Consider the following 27409-nt stretch of genomic DNA (forward strand, 5'->3'; position numbering starts at 1 on the left):
GCCTCCCACTTGCTAGATAGCTGGACCCAAGGGCTGGGATCACAGGCGTGCACCAATTATGGTGCAGTCTTATTAGGGTGTTGGGATTGAACTCATGGCTCTGTGCATGCTGAGTAAGCTCTCTGCCCAGTGAGCTATGTCCTCACTTTTGTCACTCTGATCTTTCTTTACTTTTTTTTTTTTTTTTTTTGGTTTTTCGAGACAGAGTTTCCCTGTGACTTTGGAGGCCGTCCTGGAACTAGCTTTTGTAGACCAAGCTGGTCTCGAACTCACAGAGATCCGCCTGCCTCTGCCTCCCGAGTGCTGGGATTAAAGGCGTGTGCCACCAATGCCCGGCTTTTCTTTACTTTCTTATCACTTGTGTGACTAGACAGCTCTGTGGCTGCACTTAAGGTCTGTCCTGGTTATATCAGGGGCTTGGAGGACAGGAACCCATGGAGGTCACTGCTGTACCTCCAAAGCCCAGCTCAGGGTCTGGCCTGCTGTAATGGTTTGGGTAGATAAAGAAAACTCCCATGTTTCTTAAGATCATCCTATCAGGAAGGTATCACAACTCCCATTTTGCATATGAGGAAACAGGTTCAGTTGCCCAAAGTCACAAGGTACACAAAGTATGACTAAATTTAGTGGAAGATTCTTCTAAGAATTGAATACTGTCTTGGTGCCTCTTGGCACAAGCAACCGCAGAAGTGGTCTGGGAAGCATTGTGGAACTGGGCTGTATGAAGCCTGGAGAAGTGCCTCCCCCTGCCAGGAGTTTGCAGGAAACACCTCACTGCAGCATCTCCCTGAGGGACGAAGAAGGTGGCATTCACCACTAGAGGATCCCATCTCTTGCAAGGTTCCCAGCCTGGTAGTGGAGAAGGCTTGGACTAGGGGCCAGTTCCTGGGGCCACTGTTGTGTTGCTCATTTGTGTGTACACGTGTATGTGTGTGTCCCAAAGAGAGAGAACGGAGGCTGGGAACTGCAGTAGCAACCCTGGCTACTGAACACCTTCTGCAGGAGCATGCACACTGAGTACCCGCTAACACCAAACACTACCGTTCAACCGCATGTCCTGCTTGTTGGAGCTTGCAGCAATTGGAAGGGTAGGACTGGACATGCAGTAGTGGCAGAGCCAATTTTCATGCTCCTTCCCCAAGGCCATGGCCATTGGCATTTCCGTAAGTCTTTTTGTCATAGTTAAAGACTGTGGTAGGTTTTAGATCCCCATTTCCACAAAGAAACGCCAAGACTCAGAGAAATGAGTTGATGTGTCCACTGTTATGCAGTTGGGCTTAGCCAAGACTGGACCTGCACCTGGGTTAGTCAGTGCAAGCAGATGGACCAGCAGAAGCTGAGGGCCTCTGCTGTCTAGTACCAGCAAGACCTGGTACTGGAGAGTCAGTCTGGGCCAGAGATTTGGTACCCTATGAGCTGGGGCAGGTTGGGCATTCCTGTTCTGAAAATCATCACTTTTGAGCAGTGACAAGAGATTGCTGTGGAAAATTCCACACCTGACCTCATGGGACGGTAGCAGCAACAACTCAGTTGCCCTAAAAATCCGGTACAAAATCACCCTCAGGTTGTATGTAAAGGGTGGGTATTGGGTTTTGATTTGGGTCCTCTTCCCTGGGGCTGTCTCATTATGAATATGCAAATTACCCACAATCCAGAAGAACCTCTAGATCTGTGGAACTTTTGATAAGGGATCCTAAACCCGTGTAAGAGTTGGATTACATTTAAGGGACCAACTCCCAGCATGTTCTTGGGGGAATGTCTCAAACACTTACTTTCTCCAATGTGTTCTGGAGTTATGCAGACCCTGGTTCTGGTTCCACCTCTACTGCAGATGAATTTGGGTAGGGAGTTTTACCCTTGGGTGACTCGGTTTCCTCATCTGTGCAGTGGAGAGCATCGAGCTCTTTGCCTGACAGCATGGTTCAGGTATGTAATTAGATGAGAGCTAGCTTGGTATGCTGGGAGTGCCTCTTAGCTACTTCTTCCTTCTTGTACCACTGCTGGAATCCACACAGCAAAGGGCAGCTTTCTGTAATTTGACTGCAACAATTTTGGGGGAAACTTTGGTTGACATAGAAATTAAAATCACTATAGTTTATAATTTTGTTTTTGAAGTAAACTAAAACCCACAAATGATAGGGCAGATAGTAACATTTATAGAAATGTTTGAGCCAGAATACAAACTTCCAAACAAAACTTGCCTCATGAGTGTGTGTGTGTGTGTGTGTGTGCGTATGTGAGTGTGTATGTGTGTGTGAGTGTGTGTGTGTGTGCGTATGTGAGTGTGTGTGTGCGCGTGTGCGCGTGCACCTATGTGAGTGTGTGGTGTGGTGTGTGTGTGCGTGTGGTGTGTGTGTGTGTGCGCGTGCGTGTTGCGTTGCGTGAGTGTGTGTGTGTGTGTGTGCGCGCGCGTATGTGAGTGTGTATGTGTGTGTGTGTGTGCGCGTATGTGAGTGTGTGTGTGTGCGCGTGTGCGCGTGCACCTATGTGAGTGTGTGGTGTGGTGTGTGTGTGCGTGTGGTGTGTGTGTGTGTGCGCGTGCGTGTTGCGTTGCGTGAGTGTGTGTGTGTGTGTGTGTGCGCGCGCGTATGTGAGTGTGTATGTGTGTGTGAGTGTGTGTGTGTGTGCGTATGTGAGTGTGTGTGTGTGCGCGCGTGTGCGCGTGCACCTATGTGAGTGTGTGGTGTGGTGTGTGTGTGCGTGTGGTGTGTGTGTGTGTGCGCGTGCGTGTTGCGTTGCGTGAGTGTGTGTGTGTGTGTGTGCATGTGGTGTGTGGTGTGTGTGCGTGTGGTGTGTTCGTGTGCGTGTGTGCGTGTGTGTGTGGTGTGTGTGCGTGAGCGCGTGCGTGTGTGGTGTGTGCGTGTGTGTGGTGTGCGTGTGTGCGTGTGTGTGTGTGTGTGTGTGTGTGTGGTTTGTGTGAGCGCGCGCGTGTGCGTGTGTGGTGTGTGGTGTGTGTGTGCGTGTGCGCGCGCGCGCGTGTGTGTGTGTGTGCGCGCGTGTGCGCGCGCGTGCGTGCATACACATGCTGTGGCCAATAATCAAGTGTCTTACTCAGTGCCTCTCCACTTCACTTTTTGAGACCAGGTCTCTCAATGAACCTGGAGCTCACTGATTGGCTAGACTGCCTGGCCAATGAGCTTCAGGGATCCTCCTGTCTCCACCTCCTCAGGGCTGGGTTTGTATGCACTCTGTCACATTCAGATTTTGATGTGGGTCCTGGGGACCTGAACTCGATAGGCACTGTCTCCGCCATCACTGTTTCTCAGACCTTGCTTTTGATGGCTGCTTGGAGTCTCCCAACTCCAGGGCACCATCAGCCCCCTCTTCCAGGGGTGAAGAAGTCTCCTTCTGAGTATTGCTTTGTCAGATGAGGGAACTGTGGCTCGGCATGGAATTGAAGCTGATGAATCTAAGAGCAGAAGGGCTGCAGTGATGGCAGGTGCCTATGTGCCCTGCTGGACAGTATGCCTGAAGCCTCACCCCTCCTATTGCCACACAGCAGACACTTTCACCATCCTGGGGACTCACAAGGCTCTCCTTGGGTGTGACGCTCCCAGGCTGAGGCCTTTGAGCCTCGGCTTAGGACATGGTTGTTGCTGGGCCTCTGATTCACTTTGCCCTGCCACCGGCTGTATGATTTTGGTGGCATGCTATTGCCCCTTTGGAGCCTCGGAGTTTTCTACTCACAGTGGCTGGCAGTGAGCTCTTTCTCCACAGGGCCAGGTGCAGCCCCTAAGCCCCAATGGAAACAGCTGGGGCTCAGGAGATCTGAGGGACTAGGAGGGAAATGGGATTGAACTTGAGATTTGAATGGCTCTGAGCAGCCTCACATCTGAGTTCCCTCTAGGGCCTGGCTCCTCTCCTTGACAGCAGCCAGAAGCTGTCTGCTTTGGTGTGTGCTGACACTGTGGCTTGGCTCTGCCAGCTGCATCTCCCATCTCACACCCAGAAGGCAATGAGAGCCCCAGTGTTTTATTCTGACACCTCCACTTGTTACCAGTGTAATAACAGCAATGTCCCTGTGTCCAGTGCTGGGCTGTTTGCCACGTGTATTCACCCATTGGCGCTGTCGGCAGCCCTATGCCAAAAGGAAGCAAGCAAGGCTCACAGAGGTGTCCACTGGGGTCTTAGAATGACCAGGTAGCTATGCCTCTATCTGCACCAAGGCTGTTGGTGGGAGAGAGTGTGGGTTCCAGTGCTGTGAGCTCTGGTGGTGGGGGAGGTGAGGAGGTCTTAGAAGCCAGGGAGCAACGCTGGTCCAGTCCAGCCTTAAGGTGCCTTAGAGGCTGAGAGACCTTGTACTCAACATCCTTGAAACAAAGCTATGTGTTTTGCCCTAGTCTCCACACATGGACACTAGGCTGCAGGGATGTGAGGGGAAGAGATGGACAGCTGGGTGCCACAGGGAGAAGCCAGGCCAGGAATGTTTGAGTCTGATTAGCCTTCTGAACTTAAACATGGAATGAGATTCTTGCTTAGGAGTGAGATCGCTTTGCCACATCAGAGCAAGCCACAGCCTTTGACACCCCCCTTCCCCTACCCTCCCCCACCCCCGATCCATGTGGGGCACAGATGCGGCCTGGGTGAAGGGCCTAGTGTGTGGCCAACCCAAAGAGCAGTCCCTACCAGTTGCCATAGTATCTCTGTGAGCAGAGTGGGGGAAGGGGAGAGCTGTTGCACAGGGTGCAGTGTGGGGGAGGCCGGCAGGGCCTGTATGTCTTTCCTGTTGATTTGTGGTGTGCCCAGCCCTGAGCCGCCCAGGTGGGCTGGCACAACTAATATGAGTAGAAATAGCGCCTACCAGACGGAGGCTGGGCTGTTGCCACCCTGTTCCAGGAGGGGCCTGCAGAGGGTTGATCCAGGAGTCCTGCTCTCTGTGTCATGTTGAGTGAGGGACCAGTGATTCTGGGTGGGGTCAGCATATGTCTAGGCAGAGTCAGTCTCTGACCTCTTTGGGGGACGAGCAATGGGTAGGGCAGGAGCTCTGCCTCTCTTCCTCTGGCAGAGGCGTGGGGTAGTAATCACAGTAGCGTTCCGGCTTGGTGCCAGGCCCTCTGCAAGTGCTGTCATGTTAGGTCTGTCTGCTTGGAGCCAGTGATTCCCAGTGCTGAAGCTTAGAGCAAGGCAAGGTCCCAACATATCAGAGTTATGCCCACCTTTGGGTCCCCTTCTCCTCTCAGGACAGTGCCCACCTTCTGGTCCCCATGGTGGCCCTCCGCTCTTCTCAGGACATGAAGCTGTTGTCCTGTCCATTCTCTTCTCTGGGGAATGCTCTTAGTGGACCCTGCTGACTTTCTAGGACTGGTCATCTTGTGGCAGGGATCCATCTGGGGACTTTCTGGAGCCTTTCCCTGGGATTGGAGGGGAGCACCAGGGCTACGATTATTCACTGAGCTAGAAGCCAGGGTGGGCTGCCAGGACCTCCCTGTCACCCAGTGAAGCAAAGGGGGCTGGAAAGCCAGGTGGTTGTTCACTAGCCCCAGAGGGAGGCACATGGAGTTTAACCCTCTCTTGCCCAAGTTGCCTCACTTTCAGACTGGGAAAGTGAGGCCCAGAGAGGGTGAGTGATTACATTCTAGGAGATTCTCCTTGAGAGAATGGGGGCACTATCTGTAGGGTGGAAGAGTACAGACTTAGCTGGTGTAGCAGAGTAGGTCAGACATGTCCCCTTTCTCTGAGGAAGTTCTGTCATTAGCACTAACCCAGTTTGCTTTCTGTCACTGTGATAAAAAGCGACCTGGAGAGAAAAGGGTTTATTTTATCTTACAGCTTACATCCATTCATCTACAGGGCAAGAACTCCAGCAAGGCAGGAACCTGGAGGCAGGAGCTGAAGCAGAGGCCATGGAGAGGTGCTGCTTACTGGCTTGCTCCTCATGGCTTACTCAGCCTGCTTCTTTATACATCCAGGACAGTGTGCCCAGGGCTGACACCACCCACAATAGGCTCCGCCCTCCCTCATCAATCATTAATTAAGAAAATGCCCCACAGACTTGCCTACAGCTCTCAATTGATGACCCTAGTTTATTCCAAGTTGATAAAAAAAACTAACCAGAATAGACACACCTGGAGGAGGGTTGCAGGGGGACCCCCGTGCAGAGTGGGCAACAAGGAAAGGGGTTGTCTGTGTAGAACTGACCCAGAATAGGGGTAAGGGAGGGGGCAGGCTATGGAGATCTTTGAGCTTTATTCTTGGACCCAGGAGGGGACTGTAAGACCATGACCATGGCAGGGGTGTTTACAGTGAGACAGTCAATAGGAGTGGGGGTGGGGGATAAATACTGAGCCTGGATGGGGCGGGAGTGTGTGGGGCCCAGATTGACCCAGAGGGCTTGTGAGGGTATTTGGAAAATGCTCCAGCACTTGAGCACAGGAAGGCTCACTGCCCTTCTGGAGAGAGACTATTTGGTGATGAAGGCATCAGGATTGGAGAGACTGGGGTGGAAGGCCAGGCCCCCAAGGGCCTCTTTTCTCTTTTGTGTAATCTCCCAAGCCCCCCTTGCTAATGCCCTGGGCAGGGTGGGTGACCCAGGGGGCAGTCCTTGTGTCTAGAGACTGAAGTGGGATCCGGATTGGCCACAGGAAGCTGGCAGGCAGTCTGCCTTCCACCCCTCCTGCTACCGCAGGCCCCTCCCCTCGTGGGGACTGCCAGCTCTAGCGTTCTGTTCCCACCATGTTTGAGCTTAGCTTCAATCAGGAGAGAGGTATTTTGCTTTAGGGAAATGAAAATCAGACTCAACGTTTATCCTGGGCTCCTGGGACCGGCTCTTGTGTTCACTCCTGGCAGACAAGAGCTGCGTGGAGAGGAGGAGGAGCCTGAAGGAGCTTCAGGAGCTGCTGCGAGTGGGAGGAGGCACTGGGTACTCTGGGCGGCCCTACTTAGACGGGGACATAGGAGGGTGTCAGCAGGCCTGAGGTGGCGTTGATGGCGGGGGGGGGGGAGGGGGGGGAGGCCTGGATATTTCTCTCCCTCTGCAGTTCTGGCTCTCACTGGGGCCAGTGGAAGGAGGTGGGTGCCCAGCACCCTCCTTCCTCATGGCTTTGTGCTCCAGCCCTCCAACTGCAGGATTCTAAGGAACTGTTTCTCAGGATCCTGCTGGGAGTTTATATGCTGATTTAGAGATGAAGATTCCGAGGTCCAGAGAGGCCAAACAACTTGTTCAGAAGTAACCCAGCCTACAAGTAGCCCCAACAGGGTCTTGACCAAAAGATACCGCACCCTTCAGGGTGCCCCACAGCTGGTGTTTGTCAAAAGCTTTGCCATTAGTAGTGCTTCCTGATCTGGCCACAGGAACGTGCTGGGGAAAGAAAGTCAGCCCAAGGCAGGTGCACTTACACAAAATACACATTAGGAAGTTCAAGCCCCAGCCCAGGAGCTGGGCTGGCTCCGATGGCGACAGAGCCCCGGGGTTGTGTCCGATGGGAAGAGAACTTGCTGTTCTTCCCTCTTGGCTCCTTGTCCTCCCCACCCTGTCCTGACTTGGTTGGACCTCCGACTGGCCATGTGCTGGGGTGTTACTGGAGGGACAGAGTCCCTATGGAGGGTCGTGGAAGGGTCAGGGGCTTGCTGAGAGCGGGTTTCAGCAGGGCTGTTGCCTTAGTGTTTCTATTGCTGTGAGGAGACACCATGACCATGGCAACTCTTACAAAGGAAAGCATTTATTTAATTGAGGCTGGCTTACAGTTCAGAGGTTTTAGTCCATTATTGTCATGGTGAGAAGCATGGTGACATGCAAGTAGACGGTGCTGGAGAGGAAGTCAAGAGTTCTGCATCTGGGTTGGCAGGCAGTAGAAAGAGACAGACATTGGTTCTGGCTTGAGCATTTGAAACCTCAAAGCCCATCCCCAGTGACACACTTCCTCCAACAAGGCCACACCTCCCAACGGTGCCACTCTCTATGAGCCTATGGGGACCATTTCATTCTAACACCACATTTCACTCCCTGGCCCCTGTACACTTGTAGCCATATCATAATGCAAAACTGCATTCAGTCCAACTTCGAAAGTTCTCATCCATAATCTATTAAGTCTCCACACTGTTTAAAAGCTCCAAATCAAGCCAGGCAGTGGTGGTGTGTGCACCGCCTTTAATCCCAGCACTCGGGAGGCAGAGGCAGGTGGATCTCTGTGAGTTCAAGGCCAGCCTGGTCTACAAAGCTAATTCTAGGACAGCAAGAGGTGTACACAGAGAAACCTTGTCTTGAAAAACAAAACCAAAAACCAACTAAACAAAAGTTCAAAAGTCTCTTCTGAGACTCATGGCAATTATGGCAATCTCTGTGAAATCACAAAAAAGCAATCACATACTTCCAACATACCATGGCACAGGATATACATTACTGTTCCAAAAGAGAGAAAAGGGATCATAGTGAGGAAATACTGGACCAAAGCAAGACCAAAAGCCAACTGGGTAAACTCCAAACTCTGCATCTCCGTGTCTAATGTCAAACGTCTCTTCAGATCTCCAACTCTGTTCAGCTTTGTTGACTGCAACAGACTTCTCTCTTTTGGGCTGGTTCCACTCCCTGTTAGCAGCTCTCCTCAGCAGGTATCTCATGGCTGTGGCATCTCTAACATCTTAGAGTCTCCAAGGCAATCTAGGCTTCACCTTCACAGCGTCACACAATGGCCTCTCTACGCTGCCATGCAGGGAGACCCCTGACACATGCCTGGCCTCAGCGGCTTTCCTTAGCTGTGGAGGGAGGATCCATGACCCCTTTCTTCTATCCTTGACTCTAAAGCCAGAGCCAGGAGGCTGAGGCTGCCAAGTTCTGCTGCTTGCTGGGGCTGGAACATGGTCCCCTTGTTCAATCACATCTTCACCAGCTTTCTGTTTTCGATGGGTACCCTCATAGCCTAAGCTTGGCTTTCCTGAAACTCCCACTGTAGACAAGGCTGTCCACTCAGAGATCTGTCAGCGTCTGCCTTCTGAGTGCTGGGATTAAAGGTGTACCAAGCTGGCCCTAAGCTTCTCTTCAATTCCTTTTCACAAGATGGAAATTTAGCTGGGTGGGGTCTTGCTCTGAGGCACCTCTCCCTTTATGCCAGTTAGCATCAGGATTTTCTTTGATTTGTTTTCACTTCCTGGTGCCGCTTTTCTCCTCAAACTGTACATTTTGTATTTTCCATTGTCCACCTTGTCCCTTTTGTTATAGATCTGCATAGGACTGGCCATTAATAACCAAGCAACACAGTCAATACTAGGCTGTCTGGAAATCTCCTCTGCCAAAGCTGTTAATCCCTAACTCTTCAATTTAGCCTCAGGCAGATATTTTTGGAGAAGGGCAGAAAGCAGCCACATTCTTTAGCAGAATATCACAAAAACAGTCTCTAGGCCACATATTGATATTTTTCTCCTCTGAAACCTTTTGAGCCAGGCCCCCACCTCAACACCGTCTTCCATGATCCTACTAACATGGCCCATTGAGCTCTGTTTAAAGTGTCCAATTACTTTTCTAGTTCAAGCAAAAACATGGTATGGCCCATCACAATACCCCAGTCCCTGGTACCAACTTCTGTCTTAATCGGTGTTGTATTGCTGTAAAGAGACACCATGAACATGGCAATTCTTATAAAAGAAAGAATTTAATGGGGGCTGGCTTACAGTTTCAAGAGATTTAGTCCATTTTCTTCATGGCAGGGAACATGGCAGCATGCAGGCAGACATGGTGCTGGAGAAATAGCTGAGAGTTCTACATCCAGATTCACAGGCAGCATGAAGAAAGAGACACTGGGCTTGGCTTGAACACTTGAAACCTCAAAACCCAGCCCCAGTGACACATTTCCTCCAACAAGGCCATACTTCCTAATAGTGCCACTCCCAATGAACCAATGAGGCCATTTCATTCAAACAACCACAGCTGTGGAAGATGGACATGGGTCCTTTGGTGACCAAGGGTGAGACATTGGGAGCTTGGGTAGGTTCATTGATTTGGGGTGTTGGCTGGGGGCTGCCAATATATGATCACTGGTACTTCTCAGCTCTGAACCCTGAGCCCTGAGCCCTGAGCCCTGAGCCTGAGCCTCTGAACACTGAGTCCTAAGCCCTGAGCATGGATCTGTAGAGGGAAGCCAGAGGCGGGAGGCCCTGCTAATTTCACAGTTGGTTGGAGGCTTGGTGAGAAGGAGGGGAAAGAAGGGGGATGGGAGGAGTTGGGAGCTGCATCCTGGGAGCTGCATCCTGGGAAGCTCCCCTTGTATCTGGTCCCAAGGCTGAGGCAGAGGGAAACTGCTCTTTCCAAGTGCCCGTGGTGATCTGGTCCTAGGCGCATAGGCCCCCAGGCTGCCTCCTGGCCCTCCATACATTGTGGGGGGCACACAGACTGGGGGAAGAGTCATTCCCTTCAGCTTTTATTTTGAAATTTGTGAATATAGCAGTGTAGGAATGCTCCAGACCATTTCCCGCCCCTGCCCCACCCCAGCCAGCTTCCTCCCAGGGGCATTGCTTCTCTGCTTTTATTAAACAGCACCCCAGTCTTTACCTTTAAGCACTTGGGCGCGGCTCCCAGGACAGTGCTATCTTCTGAGGCTCTGCAACATCAGCATCTGTTCTCCTGACCCCCAACCCCACCCCACCCCAGCCCAGTGTGGGTGACTTACGCCTGGGTGACTCTTCAGCCTCTTTCCCAAGAATCTTCCTCTGGCTTCCTTGGGGTTTAGTGGCTCTGATTTGAAGGTGCAGGACTGATGGTCTAGTATCATCGATGCCACTTTCCAAATTAGCCCAATTATGGCTTCTTGATTAGACTCAGGGCCATTTGACAGGCGAGTGCCATGGGTAACATGTCCTTAATTGTGCTCAATCTAGGGCACCAAATGTCATCTTTTATTGTAGGAGCCCATGGAGGTCTGAAGAGGGCATCAGATCCTGTGGAATGAGACATAGGCAGTTGTGAGCCACTATCTGGGCACTGGGAACCAAAGCTAAGTCCTTTGTGAGAGCAGTGAGCGCTCTTAATGGCTGATCTGTCTCTCAGCACCCAACCCTTGTCATCTCTCTACATGACCTTGAGCAAAGGTCATCACTCATCCTAGCTGTTACTGGAGTTTTCTTGTCCTGCCTGCTCCTGCTGTCTACTTTCAGCCCCAAATAAACACATGGACACTATATTAATTATAAAGCTAGGCTAGGGCTTCTTATTGGCTAGGTTTGTCTTAATTATTAACCCATAACTACTAGTGTGCATATTTCTACATGGTCTAATCTTACCAGAGAATGCCTGGCATGTCCTATCTTCCCAGTCTCTATTGGCCAAACAGTGTTTTATTCACCAACCAATAAGAGAAACATATATACAGAAGGACATCCACCATTACCTAGTAGTTACTTTTTATTGTGTTTGGGAAACTAAGCTCAAGCACATGGCTCAGGGAGTTTTGTGGACAATATTGCTTAGAGTAGGGGAAAACTAGAAAAGTGAGCAGAAACAGAGACAATGAAACAGGAATCCACGGTCGGACAGTGGATCAGAAGTTAAGAGTACTGCCCTTCCAGAGGTCCTAAGGTTCTATCCACAACATCCACATGGTAGCTCACCACAACCTGTAACTCCTGTTTCAGAGACCCTGACACCCTCTTCTGACTGCCCTCCCCCACATACATATAAATAAAAATAAATCTTTAAAAAGTTTAGAGAGTCAGTGAATCTTGGGACAAGTGACAGGGCAGCTCCTCAAAGCAAAACATAGGAGCAGCTGTGACTACTGGGACCCCTTTGCCCGTGTCTAGGGTGTCTCCCTCTGTCTGATTTTCTCCCTACACTGATTTTCCCAGTGTAGGCTGTACACACCTCAACTTGTGGTGACATAGGCCTGCCAGGATTGGGCTGGGTGGCCAGGTCCCAGAAAGATTCCCTGACTGCCACCCTCCAGGGTCCTCTGAAGCTCTAGGAATCTCAGAGGCAGGGGACACTTGGAAGTTTCAAGTGTCACAAAGCTAAAGTAGTTGCTTAAAACTAAGTAAGGCTTTTTTCTTCAACCCCATTCCACAACCCAGAGGCTTGGCTGCCTGCTGGTCACTCATCTCCTATGTTAGGGACAATTCTGGTGAAGAACAGCAGACTATACCCTACCAAACCATCTGCAGTTTCTGGAGCTGTGATGGGCTAGGGAGGGTAGGGAGGGCCCTCTGCCAGGTGGCAGTCCCGGGCAGGCTTTGGAAGATTGAAGGCGGGAAGTTGAAGCATCAGGGTTCCCAGGTCTGCTTCTCTGGCCTCATGAGATCTAGCTGAGGTCACCAAAGGCCCAGCCATTCAAGCCTTTGCCACTGCCTCCTGCTGTTTATGGTCCATGATGCCACTCTTGCTAAGGTCACATGAAGTCATTGGCTGACTCAAGGTTGGAAGTAGCAATGTATTCTGAGCCCTATAGGCACCACCCATCTCTTGGGACAGTGACCTCTGGTAATAAGCACAATACAGCACAATAAGTAGACCTGACAGGTAGGGCTGTCCCAACTATCCTTGGGATTCTTACGAAAGGCAGCAAGCCTATTTATAGATGAGGAAATCAGGGCTTAGAGAGGGAAGCCATCTTCTGAGCCACACCCAGCTCATAAGCCTTGTGCCTGGCCTGGAGCTCAGGTGTTCAGGTCTGGCCCCAGAGCCCTGAGGTCCCTCCGTCTGCATCAGCTACACCTAGAGATGGTGTGGGTGGCAGGTCCAGGGCAGCTCAGCACAGCCTAGCCTGGTGGGCTGGTTGTTTGTTTGTTTGTTTGTTTGTTTTTGCCAACTTGATATAAGCTAGAGTCATCTGGGAAGAGGGAACCTCAACTAAGGAAACACCTCCATCAGGTTGGCCTGTAGACAAATGTTTGGCTATTTTCTTGATTGGTGGCTGATGTGGAATGGCTCAGCCCATGATGGGTAGCACCATTCCTGGGCAGGGCGTCCTGGGTGGTATAAGGGAACAGGCTGAACAAATCTTGGAGAGGAAGCCAGTTTAGCAGTGGCCTCTGCTTCAGTTCCTGCCTCCAGGTTCCTGCCTGGAGTTCCTGCCCTGACTTCCCTCTTGATGGACTGTGTAAGCTATAAGAGGAAACAAACCCTTTCCTCTCCAGATTGCTTTGCTCAGTATCTTGTCACAGCAACAGAAACCAGAGTAGGACAATAGCTGGGTTGTTCCTCAGTCCCCTCCCCTCTGCATTCCCATGCCTCACCTCCTACCTTGTAACATCTGCCAGAATCTGCTCTTGGAAATGTAGCTGCCCGGCCAGTCTCTATTAGCTTACTGCTCTGGGTTAGTGGCTCCCAGGATCCACAGGGAAGGGTGCAGGTGAGCGAGGAGGCACCAATCCAGGCTTCCCACCATGGGTCCCCAGCCAAGACCTCAGGTCTGAAGCCCTACCTGCTGCTTCTCGGCCTCTTGTAGCTTGCTATGCCCACCTGGAGCCAGGCCAGAAAATTGCTCTCTGGGGACTGCTGGGGGTGTGGCTGAGTCACTGCACAGATGGCACCTGGAGGCTAGTAGATGCTATGTTTGCATTTGTTTGGATCACTTCTTGGAGAGGGGTCTCCCTGAGCCTGTGATCTGGGAAGATATCCCAGCTCCGTTCTCTCCTGCTGCCTGACATGGACTTGTAGACTGATTCAATACTTTGCAGGAAAAAAAAAAATGATGGTTTCATTCATTTTGTGGTTCAGTAAAGACTTGGGCTTGGCTGAGCTTCAGCCACTTATGTAGCTCCTTTCAGCTTCCAGTCCAGTCATATCTTGAGAGTAAAGACCTGGACTGTCCACCGAGAGGGCTGCAGGGCAGTGAGGAGGTTGGGGTGCTGGGCTCTGAGAAGCTCCTTGCCCCATCCCAGGCCTGGAAGCAACATCCACTCTGGCTCTCCTGTCCTAGGACTGAGCGGAGAAAGGATGTGGACATCCTTTCTGGCTGGCTTTCAGCTATTTGCCTCTGCCTTTCAAGTTCTGGGATTAAAGACACGAGTCACATACCTGGCAGAAAGAATGTACCTTAAGCAGCCTTCCTGAGCAGGGAGGGGACCCGCTGTCTGAAGGTGTTTGGGAGGTGGCCCTGGGGAAGGTAGGGCATACTGTTTTCTCCTGGGCTGAGCGCCTGTGGAGATTGTTCACCCACTGTTCACTAGGGGCGCATTTTCTTATTCAGAGAGGGCTGGCAGTCATGAGGGGCAGGCAGCCTGTGGTAAGGAGACAGGAGGAGCCCCCCGAAAAAGCCTGTGTCCCGGGACTCCTGTCTAACGTTTCATCTTCTTTTCTCTTGCAGTCACCGAGAAGGAAGTACAGCAGTGGTGAGTAGACAAAGCTGCTGAGTGCTGGGGTGGGTGTGGGGCCCAGGTGGACGGCTGTGGGACAGGGAGGGGTCCAGGGGACGGACAGACATCCACACCCGGTCATGCGGGGCTGTGCAGTGCCCACTGAACAGGCTGGGGAGGACAGTGACTCCTCCCCTGGTTTGTTGTTTGTTTTGTGGATTCTTTCTACCCTTTATAATGATTTATTTGTTTTTTATTTTCTTTGAGTGTTTTGCTTGCGTGTACATATGTGTACCGTATGCATGCAGTTCCTGTGGAGGTCCGAATAAGGATTGGGTCTCCTCGAACTGGAGTTATGGGTACCCATGAGCTGCCACATGGGTGCTGGGAACCAAGCTTTGCTCCTCTACAGTAAGTGCTCTTAACCATGGAGCCATCACTCTAGCCTTCTCCCTGGTTTGTTTGTTTTGAGATAGGGCCTCACTATGTAGCCCTGGCTGGCTTGGAACTCACAGAGATTCACCTACCTCTGCCTCCCAAGTTCTGAGATTAAAGGCACATACCACCACCACCTGGCCAATTTGTTTTTAAGACAAGGTCCCTCACTGCTACCTAGGGCTCTCCAATCTGACTAGGCTGACTGTCCAGATTGCTCCAGAGAGCCCTTGTCTCTGCTTCTTCAATGTCCCCAGTACTGGGGTTATAAGTGCATGCCACCACATGGGCATTTTTCATGTGTACTGGGGACCCAGACTCAGATTCTCATGCTTGCCTGGCAGGTATCTAGCCGGCAGTGCCATCTCCCCAGCCCCAATTTGTGGTATCCATTAAGACTCAGCCCAGCCGGGCGTTGGTGGTGCACGACTTTGATCCCAGCACTCGGGAGGCAGAGGCAGGAGGATCTCTGTGAGTTTGAGGCCAGCCTGGTCTCCAGCTCGAGTGCCAGGATAGGCTCCAAAGCTGCACAGAGAAACCCTGTCTTGAAAAACCAAAAAAAAAAAAAAAAAAAAAAGACTCAGCCCAGAGGATGGAGAGATGGCTCAGTTGCTAGAGTACTGGCTGTTCTTCCAGGGAACCTGGGTTACATTCCCAGCATCCACATCTCAGCTCACCATTGTCTGTAACTCTAGTTCCAGCATGCTTTTCTGGGCACCAGGCACACATGTGGTAACACAGACATACAAGCGGCAAACACTCATCACATAAAGTTAAAATGATCCAGCTGGCTAATCGAAGACCCTGCTCATCACACATGAGATACAAGTCAGGAGATTGAGATCCAGTTCTGGCTTCATCACAGAATCACTCTGGGCCTCAAGAACACTCTTCCCTGCTCTGGGGCTCAGTTGCCTGTTTTAGAAAATACTAGATGAACAGGCAGTGGTGGTGCAGGCCTTTAATTCCAGCACTCGGGAGACAGAGGCAGGCCGATTCCTGGGTTTGAGGCCAGCCTGGTCTACAGAGTGAGTTCCATGATAGCCAGGGCTGCACAGAGAAACCCTGTCTTGAAGAAGAGAGAGAGAGAGGAGTGGGAGAGAGAGAGAGAGAGAGAGAGAGAGAGAGAGAGAGAGAGAGAGAGAGAGATTGAGAGAGGAGAGAATCTCCTATCAGTCTGTAGCGGCTATCTGAAGCACTGTGTTAAGAAAGATTCTAAAGTGGCATGTGACAATGCAGGTAGAAAGTTTAGCAGTGAGGAATTAATGAAATCTGCAATGAGCTAGTGATGCCTGCTCTGGACCTAGGGGGAAGTGAGCAGCAGGTTATGTCTGTCACAGTGTAATATGAGGCAGACAGGAGAGGGTCTCACTGTGAACGGGGGGGGGGGGGGAATGGAGGTGGGGTGAGCTTAGAGACCTTTGTGTTTGAGGGGAGAAGAACCCACGTCCTCTGGGACTGTTCCCTAAACTTGCACATCAGATTCCCTGCTGCAGAAAGGCAGAGCCGTGGCCAGCCTTCCTGGCTCTGTTGGCTTTCACTGAAGACCTGGCTAGGTGGGCAGAGCCAGGCCCATGAGCTGGCTGGATTCTGGCAAGGAAGTGGTGGTGTGGGGAGAAGCTGACACTGTGCGGAGTTGGGGGTGGGGGTGGAGAAGGGCAGGGGCTGATCCATCTCTGGTTATTACTACTTACCCACTTCCTCCCGAGTATCCCAGGGGTTTCCAGGTCTTGCTGCCTCAGCGGCCCGTGCTTCTGAGCCTGTCTCCATGCTGTCTTCCTAGCTTTGCTGTCTGTACATCTCCCTGCCTCCTGCTGGCAGCCCTTGGGCTCTGTGGAGCAAGCACTTGGAAATGCAGGCTTCTGCTAAACCCCTCTCCCACCGTGGGTAAAGGCTATGCAGTCTGAGTTCCCCCTGCTAGGTCCAGCCCTGCTGAGCCCCAACCTGGCCTGAAGCTGGGAGTTCCTCCAGTGCCCACCCCTCTCCCCGAGCTTCCTGGCTGCTTGATTCAGGCTTGTCCCTCCCTGCAGGAAGCACCTTGCCACTGTGTAGCAGACCTCAGTAATGGGTCACAGATAATGGCATTCTGACCAGTCTCCAGTGTTGTGTACTGTTAGAGAATTGTTACCACACGTAGGGCTACAGAGATGGCTCAGAGAGAGGTTAAGAGCACTGGCTGAACTTCTAGAGGTCTTGAGTTCAATTCCCAGCAACCACATGGTGGCTCACAACCATCTGTAATGAGATCTTGTGCCCTTTACTGGTGTGCAGGTATACATGCAGACAGAACACTGTATACATAATAAATAAATCTTTTTTAAAAAAAGAATTGTTACCACACAAAATGAGCCCACTTGTCTCTTGATGACCGAGAACTCTTTTTTTGGGGGGGAAAGGGACTTTGTCCACATGCCCGCTGGGTTAGAAGTTAGGTCAGGGACCTACAGTCCCTCCTGTCCCTGTTTCCCATGTGGTCACTGTCCCCAGGAATTCTTATGCTGCTTGCACCCATCCCTCAGCCAGTGCCAGATGATCTGGAGATGGAGCTAGATGGTCTGGTCTCTTGAAGCCACTTCGGAGGACACCCTGAAGCTTGCCTAAGGCTCAACTCCTTGCCCTGGCCCTTGGGACTGCCTAGAGGCTCAGACCCTCCCACCCTCACCCCTCACCACAGCTCCTCAAGCACCTGCCCTCACCCAGGCCCAACCTGTGCCCTTGGAGCCTTCATCTTTGCTGCTATCTCATCTAGTCCCTCTACCCCACACTCAGCTGTTGGTCAGGTCTCAGAGGAGAGGTTCCTAGTCTCCAGCACCACACAGAATCACCTTGTTTTGTACTGACCTCTAACAGCTGCTGTTCAGGGTTCCCTGCCATGCAGACAGAACTAGAGGAATCAGGACAAGAACTCAACACCTAGGTTGCAAGGTGTGTGTGTGTGTGTGCGCGTGCACGCACGTGCCTGGGCCAGCCATTGGGGAACCCATCCATCACCCAGTCCCCAGTCCCAGGTAACTCTGACAGTGCCTGTTCTTTTGCAGAGGAAAAAGGCCCAAGGCTCAAGGGGCGGGGCCACTCTCAGTCTGCAGCCTTACTGTGTCCCAGGCTCTCATCCTTAGGTTCCACTGTCCACAGAGCTGGTATCAGCCTTGTGGGGGGTTAGAGGCACAGTGGGGCCTGGCTAAGGAATACTATGGGTACCAAAGTTGGCAGTGTCCTAGAAGGTGACCAGGACACCATACTGAGTGTAAACAGTTTCCCAGATGCTCAGATCCAGGCTGCAAAGCAGGCAGAGAAGGGAACCAACCGGGTGGGGTGGTCGGTGGCAGGACTGTGGGTTGTGGGTACTTCCTCTCCTTGTATTCCCTCTTGTCCGAATTTTCTTGTTTGGTTATTTTATAATTACTAAACATCTTGGCAGTACAATAACAATGTTGTGGGTGGGAACAGGAAGGGTATTTTCAAGTGCCTCTGCAGGGCCAGCTGAACCATCCCACGTGGCTGTGGTGAGGAGCCAGGTCCGCTCTTGTGTCCAGGTCTTCTGTGGGCAGTTGCTGTGCCAACACTTAGCACCCTGCAGAGAATCCCGAGTCCTAGGAGTACCCTTATCTTACAATGGAGAGATAGGTTCAGAGAGGTAGAGACACTTGCCAGGTCACACAGCTTTGTGAGTGTGTGTTTGTGTGTGGTAGGGGAGGTGGTTTGGGTTTAATTTGTTTCTCATTCATGCTCCAGCATTTAGGGGCTCATATATATTGTTTTCTTATTGTGAGGGACCCAGAAAACTGCAAGCCCTGAAGGAAGGAAATGGGGGAGGAACCCTCTTCTTCAGGGAGCTGTGGGGAGGTAGGGGTGGGCCCAGGCAGAGGGGGCCTTTGAAGAGATGACAAGAAGCAGCAGTTTCCCAGAGAGGCCCCCCTGCACCCCTCCCAGCGGTGGCAGCTGGTGGCAGCCTGTTCTGCTTCACTGTTCATCCATTTAGCTACTGATCTATTCTATTCTGCTCCTTGGGAAGCAGATGTTACCTTAATTATGGAGGCATGGAGAGGACAGGGACAGTTTCCCTGCAAGGTACCAAGGACAAGTTTCTCCAGGTATCCTTGCTGGCTAGGGTGTGTGGGAGATGGGAGACGGAGCCCTGTGTGGTGTGGGGTCTGGCCCAGGGATCCATTCTGTCCCTGCTGAACACACACACTCCATTGGGAATGGTTCACAAGTGGCAGTCATAGCCATTAGGATTTCTGAAAGGTGACAGGTTCCCTGCCTCCCGTCTTTTCACGATTTCACCCCCATCACAAAGAGCTGGTCCCCAACACAGTTTGGCCACATCCTAAGCACACTATCACATGGTTGGAACCCTCCTGCCCTGCAATTTGTGGACTAGGCTTGGGTAGAAGGTGGCTCTGCTCCTGGCCTTTCCACTACATGTGTGTGCATGTGTGGGTGTGGTCAAGCGTGTGTGGGAGGTCCTGGCTGCCTGTTGAGTGTTGTTATCTCCACTGCTGTCTGCCCCAGCTCACTCACAGACCTTCAAGGCAAATGTTAGATGGGCTTCTCACTTTAGAGATGGGGAAACTGAGACTCAGTGAGACAGTCACCTGTTTAGAGTCATATACAAGGACCAAGATACCCAGGGCCCATCCATTTTGCCTTAGAAGCCAGAGCCCTCCTCTAAGAAAAATAGTGAAGCTGGGCAATGGTGGTGGCACACACCTTTAATCCTAGCACTCTGGAGGAAGAGACAGATGGATCTCTGTGAGTTTGAGGCCAGCTTGAGCTACAGAGTGAGATCCAGGACAGCCAGGGCTACACAGAGAAACCCTGTCTTGAAAAAACAAAACAAAGAAACAAACAAATGAAAAGAAATGGTGAAGCTGAGATTCGGGGAGATGCTCATTCAGCAGAGGAAGGACCCGAGTTCAGGTCCCCAGTGTCCATTCACAATGCTGGGCTCAGGCTGGAGATCTGGCATATCAGTTAAGAGCACTTTTTGCTTTTGCAGAGGTCCTGGGTTCGGTTCCCAGCACTCACATGATGGCATACAAATGTCTGTATCCCTGGTTCCTGGGGATTGGGCTCTCTCCTTTGTTTTTCTCAGCACCAGGAACATACATTGTACACATACACACATGCAAGCAAAAACGCTCATAAAACAAGAATAAATACAGCTTGCAGTATGTGTCTGGGGTGGGGAGGTATGGGGGCAAGAGGACTTGCTGGGATTTGCTGGCTAGCCAGTTGGTGAGTGCCAATTTCAGTGAGGGACCCTGTCACAAAAAGTCAGGTGGAGAGCAGCTGAGGAAGATGTCTGATGTTGGCTTCCACACATTCACTGTAGGCAGGGTGTGTACAAAGCATGCTAAAGAGCAAGCCAGGTGGGGGGATCATGTAGCCCAGGTTGGCTTCAAACTCACTATGTAGAAAAGGATGGCCTCGACCTAATCCTCTTGCCTTCCCCTCTATAGAGCTGGGTGTGACAGGGTGCCACCACACCTGTCTTGAAGCTGTGTTTTAATATCCACAAGTTCCTGAGTGTTCAATGTAACTCACCAAACAGCAAGCCTGACCCAAGGTCATGAACGTGACAGTGATGATAATCACAGGCCCCGCCCCACTGCCCACTTCTGTCTTCTGTATGAAGTGTGGCCTGTGTGTGGTAGACCCCCAGGTTATCTGTCCTCTCGGCAGGGAGGCTTCCTTCCTGAAACATTGACAATGACAGTCACTTGAGGTACCAGTTTTCAGTGAGCTCTTGTGACTGTGGCTGTGGACCACCTTTTCCCTCTGCCCCTCTGCCCAGCCTGATCTGAGCCTGAGGTGGTGAGACACTTACCCTATCTGAGGTGCAGAGCCAAGCTTCAAGTGCTGGCCCCAAGAGCTTCCAGTCCTCACTAACCATCCCAGGTCATGGAAGAGATGAGCAGGACTCAGGAGACACAGCCCTCTTCCTGTCACTCCCTCATTTGTGGAGGCTAGGCTCCAGGGTTGACCATCAAAGTTGTAGACAATGGACTCCATTCAACATTCACTAAGAGCCCGGGGTTGCCAAAGGTTCAGGACTACCATCATGGGCCATCTGCTGCTACATAAGTTATACCTGACAATCCCAAATCATAACTGTGAGCTGAGGTGGGGGCTTCTCTCAGGGCTAAGCATGGGAATAGCTACCTCCACTAGCCTCAGTTTCCTTGTCAAGAAAATGGGCACCACAGTCCTCGCCTCCTGGGCTTGTTTGGATAATTTGGCAAAATCATGCCTGAAAAGCTCACGCTCAATGCTTGGCCCCCAGCAGGTGCATCGTAGGGGACAGCTGACATTCCTGGGGCTCAGGCAAGCCAGACATTTGTAGATCTCCCTGAGTTTAGGGTCTCCAAAAGCCACTTGGCCCTCAGCCTAAGTGTGGCTCCCCAGTGTCTGGAGGAGGAGGCTGGGGATGCTACTAGCTAGGGACACTTTTAGGGACACCAATGCCTAGAACACCCCCATGTGTGGGGGCTGGGGAAACTGAGGCACAGTGGGGTCTATCCTCTAGCCCTTCAGGTTGGGGCTAGGAGCACAGATTCACATGTTCTGGCGACTGGCGGGTGTACTGGTGGCAGCATTGACCCAGCAGAAGAGAGGGAGGAGGCCTGGCCTGGTGGCAGCTAGCCCTGGCCTGGCGTGGGAAGGGTCAGGTCTCATTTGTCCTGTGTGGTCTTGAGGGGACTGTGAGGCAGGCCGTTCACCAACATGGAGCCCCCGCTTTAGCCAGCCAGTGGTGCACAAAAGCAGAAGGTGGCAACCCGTGCCCTTCAAGGTGATGGTTTGCAGGGTAGATTAGAGGGCTGGAAGCAAGCCAGTGGCCGGAGAGCCTCAGGCCTTTCCCTCACCATTCTAGTGGAGGCAGGTACCCTCCTCCACTTTAGGAGGGCGAATAGTGGGGTTATATAATGTTTGGGTATAATCGCTTTCCCAGCCGCTGGCATGGGGGTGGCGCAGCCTGGATCTCTTCCTGGAGAAGAGACTGGAAGGTGGGGAGGCTGGAAGGGAGGGGCTCCACTTCTGCTAATAGACAGGGTTACCTTGGGCTGGTATGGCTCCCTCTCTGGGCCCCAGTGACACACACACACACACACACACACACACACACACACACACACACACACACACACACACGGCTTGCTAACCTTGTCCACCGAACTCTGTGGTTCTGACTAGGACGTCTAGAAGATCCTGTTCCATGGAGCTCAGAAAAGGGACCTGGACACTTGGGCTCCTGCTCTCAGCCCCACCAGGAGTCTTGTGTCCATTCAGCTCTCCAGGCACACAATTTCTGGGTGTCTGTTAGACACCAGGACATGTACAGGCTGTCAAGCTCAGGCCAGCTGGGATTTGTAGCCAGTGCTGAGTGAGTTGGAGAGGTACCTTTAAGGTTGTCCATCTCGGGTGCTTTGGCTAAGGGTGGAGCAGGACTCTTACCCTAGCCGGGTTAGACAGGTTGACATCCGGGGCCCTGTCATGGTGAGTAGGTGGCAGAGCTTACAGGGCTCAGGGATACTGAGCACCAAGGGGTGGTGGAAGGTTCAGGATGGGGGCTTCTGTGCAGGCTGGCAGTCTGCCTGGGCTTCCAGCATCACCTCATGGGTTGGCTTCTCCAGCCTCCTATTGATGGGGCGGGGCTCAGTGGCACGGCTTCTGCAGGGTTGACTAGAGACTCAGTAGAGACTGGCACTCTGCCACCAGCCCTGCAGCTCATGTCAGTGCCAATGACTCCCGCTGGGGCAGTGTGGGGCGCCACCCCCACCCGGGAGCTGGCCCCCCTGGGCCTCCTGCGGGGCTCTCTGGGCTGGGTTCAGGAGACAGCTTCACTTTTTTTTCTTTGCTTCATCTTTTTTTTTTCACTTTGAGACAGGGTCTCACTGTGTAGCCCTGACTGTCCTGGAACTCTATCTGTAGACCAGGCTGGCCTCGAACTCACAGAGATCCGCCTGCCTCTGTCTCCTGGGATTAAAGGCGAGTACCGCCATAGCTGGCATTTCCATTGTTTTTAAATAATTGTCACGGTCCTTCAGATAGCAGGCAGCAGTGTAGAGAAGTTAGATGGATGGTGGGGATGTGGGAGGGGTCATCTGGGCAGTGGGTGTGTCTCCCTCGGATTCCGGAGTCTGGCTTTGGGGCTGGGGGTCATGAGCCAACCTAAAACCCTTTGCATCTGGCCTGGGAAGGAAGCTCGAGACCCAGTGTCCGGGCCCCTCACAGCCCCACTTTGCTTTATTCTGGGGTGTGGCACGTTACCAGGGGTCACAAGAACCCCAGGGTTGCCAGGGCCAAGCAGACCCTTGAGACTTGCCAGGCCAGAATGCAGGGACCTCTGCGGATCTGGAGAAATTCCATACTGGATTGATGAGGGGACACAAACTGGCAGGCAGAGAGCAACAGACACAGGGCAAGGCACTCTAGGAGCTTAGGTTGTAAGTGACTGTGGACAGGTGGGCTGTCCTCATCTGTAAAATGGGATCATTGCTCTACTTCTCATGACACTGTGACTGCCTCTGAGGGTGGGAGTCGCACACTGTCACAGCAGGGTTCTAGCTCTTGACTCCCAGAATCCTCCACTTTGAGGACAGCTCTGGTTGTCCAGTGTGGAAGGAATGGTCCTTAGAAGAGAGCATGCCCTGCCTGAGGGACAGGGGTGACCTCAGTCACACACATACACCAACTTAGAGCCACACGCAGTGAGCTTCAGTGTGCTGACAGTCACACTAGGGGCTGTTTTACATGCTTTATAGCATTGTCTGATATTGGAGAGAGAATACTGGTGAGTTTTAAATATCAGGCCCCAGGAGCACACACACCATGTCACCCAAGTCTAGCAAGATGTGTGTGACAACCATTGTTCCTTGTACATGAGCACTCTGAGAGGTGAAGCTGTTTGCTTAGGGTTGCACAGCAGGCGAACAGCTGAGTTAGTAGACTGAGGCTTGGCCTCTCCAGCCACACTGTCAGTGGCCGGGTATTGGGAGGTTCCTGTGCTGGGTACAGGGGCAAAGGTGGACATGTCCGGGTGGAGTACACAGGGCCTTCTGGACCCCACACATGGTCCCAGTGGGTGTCTGCTGTACTCCCTGTGAGCAGGGATGGGGTAGGGGCTGTACAGGAGCCAGGTGCCACTCTGTGTGGTGCCGGGAGTGAGGGAGGCTTCCTGGAGGTCATTTGGTTTCTGCGTGGGGAGTGTTGGATTGAGAGGCCAATCGCACTGTGTGCCATGTCCAGGTGAACTTCTGCATTACCTCTGATTTCCTATATTCACGTGATGCTCAGTGATTTGCCCAAGGTCACACAGCCAATGATCACACAGAGGTGTGATCCCATGCCTGTGACATCTGGGTCCATGTTCATCCGACCATGTGACACTGTTACCAGTGTCATGGGGCCCTGTGTCTTGGAACTGGGGTTCATAGCTTTCCTGGGTCTTTGGCAGAGGCTCCTGGTTCTCTGCCACCTGCTATGCTGTCTGCAGGTACAAGGGCTTCATTAAGGACTGCCCCAGCGGGCAGCTGGACGCGGCTGGCTTCCAGAAGATCTATAAACAGTTCTTCCCATTTGGAGACCCCACCAAGTTCGCCACGTTTGTTTTCAACGTCTTCGATGAGAACAAGGTGAGCTCCAGCTTGCTGTGTCTGTCCTAACCCTGAGCTCCTCCAGCTGCTGCAGCCTGCAGCAGGAGGCTCCGCTGCACTCCCAGCTCTCTCTCCTGCACGGCTCCCCACTGGGGACTGACTGTTCATGTGCACATGGGCACAATGGCCCACGGAGGTGTGACACTGACACACGCAGCAGCATAGATCTAGACCAACACATGTGTGCATGTGGCATACCCACCCACACACCTGTTCATTGTATGACTGACACCCTCGGTGCTCCATGTGCACAAATACACAGGCTTGCACATGCGAACACACAGAGAGATGCATAAATGTTTGAAGGCATAGCACACACACATACACACATGTGCACACATGTACACACATGTGAGTTTTCTTATGCATACTGGTTGTAACTGGTATTCACGGTGTGATTGACAGGCCTGACAGCCATCCTTGGGGTTGACATTTCTTTTTGTTGTTGTTTTTTGAGACAGGTGTCTTATTTAGCCCAGGATCTTAGGCTTCTGTTGCTGTGTTAAAACACCATGACCAAAAGCTGCCTGGGGAGGAAGGGTTTGTCTCAGCTTTCAGGTTCCAATTACAGTCCCTAAGGCAAGGCAGGAATCTGGAGTTAGGAGCTGAAGCAGAGGTGATGGAGGAGTGTCATTTACAACTCCAGACCCCTGCCCAAGGCTGGCCCGCCCAGAGCAATCATTAATTAAGAAAATGTCCCACAGGCCAATCCTTTTTTTCTTTTTTCCCCTCCCTCCCTCCCTCCCTCCTCCCTCCCTCCTCTCCCTCCCTCCCTCCCTCTCTCTCCCTTCCATCCTTCCTTCCTTCCTTCCTTTCTTTCGTTGTTGTTTTGAGACAGGGTTTCTCTGCGTAGCCCTGGCTGTCCTGGCACTCACTCTGTAGACCAGGCTGGCCTCGAACTCACTGAGATCCATCAGCCTCTGCCTCCCAAGTGCTGGGACTAAAGGAGTATATCACCACCTCCCTGCCTGAGGCATTTTCTTAATTGAGGCTCCCTCTTCTCAGACAACTCTAGCTTGTATCAAATGACAAAAAGACAAAACAACAGCAAAAAACTAGCCAGGCCACCCAGGCTGACCTTCAATTCTCTGTGTAGCTGATCCTGGTCTTGAACATCTGTCTTCCTGCCATGGTGGCTGTACTTTCAATACCCCCATTTCATATATGAGAAAAATAGAGGCTTACAGTGTGGCTTTTATGCCTGGCTCTTTCCAATGCTTACTGTGTGGCAGTGAGTGTTTCCAGCACTGGCCTTGCTAACCCAACAGCTGGCCTATCCAGGATTGGGGTAGCCAGGCTTGCAGACTGTCCCGAGGCAGCATTTTCCTGACTGCATAGTGTTCCTGGAATCCCTGTGACTCTGCACTGGTGACTCAGGTAGCTTCTGTTGTATGGTCCCAGCTTTCTCCCTAGGTGCTCCAGTCTGGGGGTCCCCTTGTCTGGTATGGGAGGCGGTTCTACCCTCTCTAGATGGATCTCAGTATCCTCTTTTGTAAAACAAATAGGTAGAACTAAGCTGCCTATAGAATGGGCTCTCTCCTGAGCCCCCTCCACTGGCTGGGAACCCATTATGGCTGTGCTGTGTATTGAGCCCAGCAGGCATCAGCTTCTCCCTGTCCCTCTTCCAGCTCTGCCTCCTCCCCTCCCCTCCTCTCTCCCTTCGTTCTTCCCCTGTGGTCCTGTCCATCAGCCACCGGTGTCTTTCATCTGCCACTGCCCTTCATCACCCTATGAGGTCTGGGCTGACCAAAGCCATCCCCTTTGTCTTCCTCAGGATGGGCGGATCGAGTTCTCTGAGTTCATCCAGGCACTGTCAGTGACCTCGAGGGGGACCCTGGATGAGAAGCTGCGGTGTAAGTTGTGTGTCTCCCTCTCCCGCTTTCAGGCTGGAAAGATGTGGCTCCAACCCTTGCCAGGAGGAGGTGCCAGACACCTGCAGTGGTGACCACTGGAGGTCAGGGCATTCCCAGAGGCCTGGGCAGGTGGGCCCAGTGTGGCCAGGCAAGCAGGCCCGGCCATCTGTGCAGGGCCAAAGCAAGAAGAACGCTGCCCTTCCAGGACAGATAAAGGGGAGGAATTGGGTTTTCTGAGGCAGAGTCCACAGCTACGTTGGTGGGACAGGCTGCAGGGTGAGGGGTGGGGGTGGGAACAAGAGTGCGGTTAAAGCAGACGCAGCACTGGGACAGTGGCGCCTGTGGGTGGTGTCACAGATCCCTGCTAGACTCAGCCGTATTGAGGGTCTCTCATTTACTTACTCATTTCACGAACATCAGTTGAGGGCGCCACCTGTGATACCAGATGGGAATTCAGGGTCTAGCCAGGGCTAAGATGGGTGTGTCCTGGCTGTAGTGGCTGTCAGTCTATCACAGTGCCATGGTTCCTAAACTCCCTAATGCCGTATGGGAGGCAGGGAGCAGGAGGTGCCGGCTGCGCCCAGAGGGGGATTGTCATGGCAGAAGGGGGCTCCAGGCCAGAACCTCATGTGAGAGGCTGCAGCAGGAAGTCTGGGAGGCCACTGAGGCAAGGACATGCGTGTCCTGGGTGGCCCTTAGCTGACACATGGTGGTAGCCTGGGGATTTTTCTAGGAGAGGAGGGACAGTTGGGCAGAATGCCCTGGTTGGTGGGTGCTTTTGTTTCCATAGTGGCTTCTGTGTTTAGAAACAGAAGAGGATTTTCGTCAAAGGCACCCCATGCATTGTTTAGTTTCCTCCTTTTGCCCACTGTGGGAGGGGCAGCCTGAAGATGAGAGGCCAGGCACAGGGGAGGCAGAGCCACAGCGTCAGGGATTTGTGAAGGGCTCTACTGCCACGCTGGTCTCATGACCCAGTACGAGGACCTGACTGTCTCCTCCAGCGCTCCCAACTTGTGCCGCTCTGGGGACTGCACTTCCTGACACAGCCTCAGTCCCTGTAGACTAATACCTGCATATTTTAAAAATTATTATTTTTATTGTTTTTGCTGTACTGGAGACTGAACCTGGGACCTTACCCATGCTAGGCAAATGCTCTGCTATTGAGCTACAGCCCCAACCCTTATTTTTCCAAGTTTTCACTACATATCCCAGGCCTGTCTAGAATTCACTATGTAGCCCAGGGTGTTC

General features: G+C 52.3%; 1 protein-coding gene across 4 annotated transcripts in view; it reads left to right on the forward strand.

The window, feature by feature from the left end:
* The window catches only part of Ncs1 (neuronal calcium sensor 1), a 53580-nt gene that overhangs the window by 14578 nt on the left and 11593 nt on the right, over positions 1–27409 (forward strand). For 3 of the 4 annotated variants that reach the window (XM_027423884.2, XM_035446254.1, XM_027423883.2), the window contains exons 2-4: positions 14229–14253; positions 24149–24287; positions 26083–26161. In XM_027423884.2, coding sequence (XP_027279685.1) covers positions 14229–14253; positions 24149–24287; positions 26083–26161 — 243 coding nt within the window. Of the gene's footprint in view, positions 1–9791; positions 9897–14228; positions 14254–24148; positions 24288–26082; positions 26162–27409 lie in introns of those variants that run through there. The other variant, XM_035446256.1, reaches the window with a different exon arrangement.

Source organism: Cricetulus griseus, chromosome 6, assembly GCF_003668045.3.
Source record: "Cricetulus griseus strain 17A/GY chromosome 6, alternate assembly CriGri-PICRH-1.0, whole genome shotgun sequence".
Classification (NCBI taxonomy): domain Eukaryota; kingdom Metazoa; phylum Chordata; class Mammalia; order Rodentia; family Cricetidae; genus Cricetulus; species Cricetulus griseus.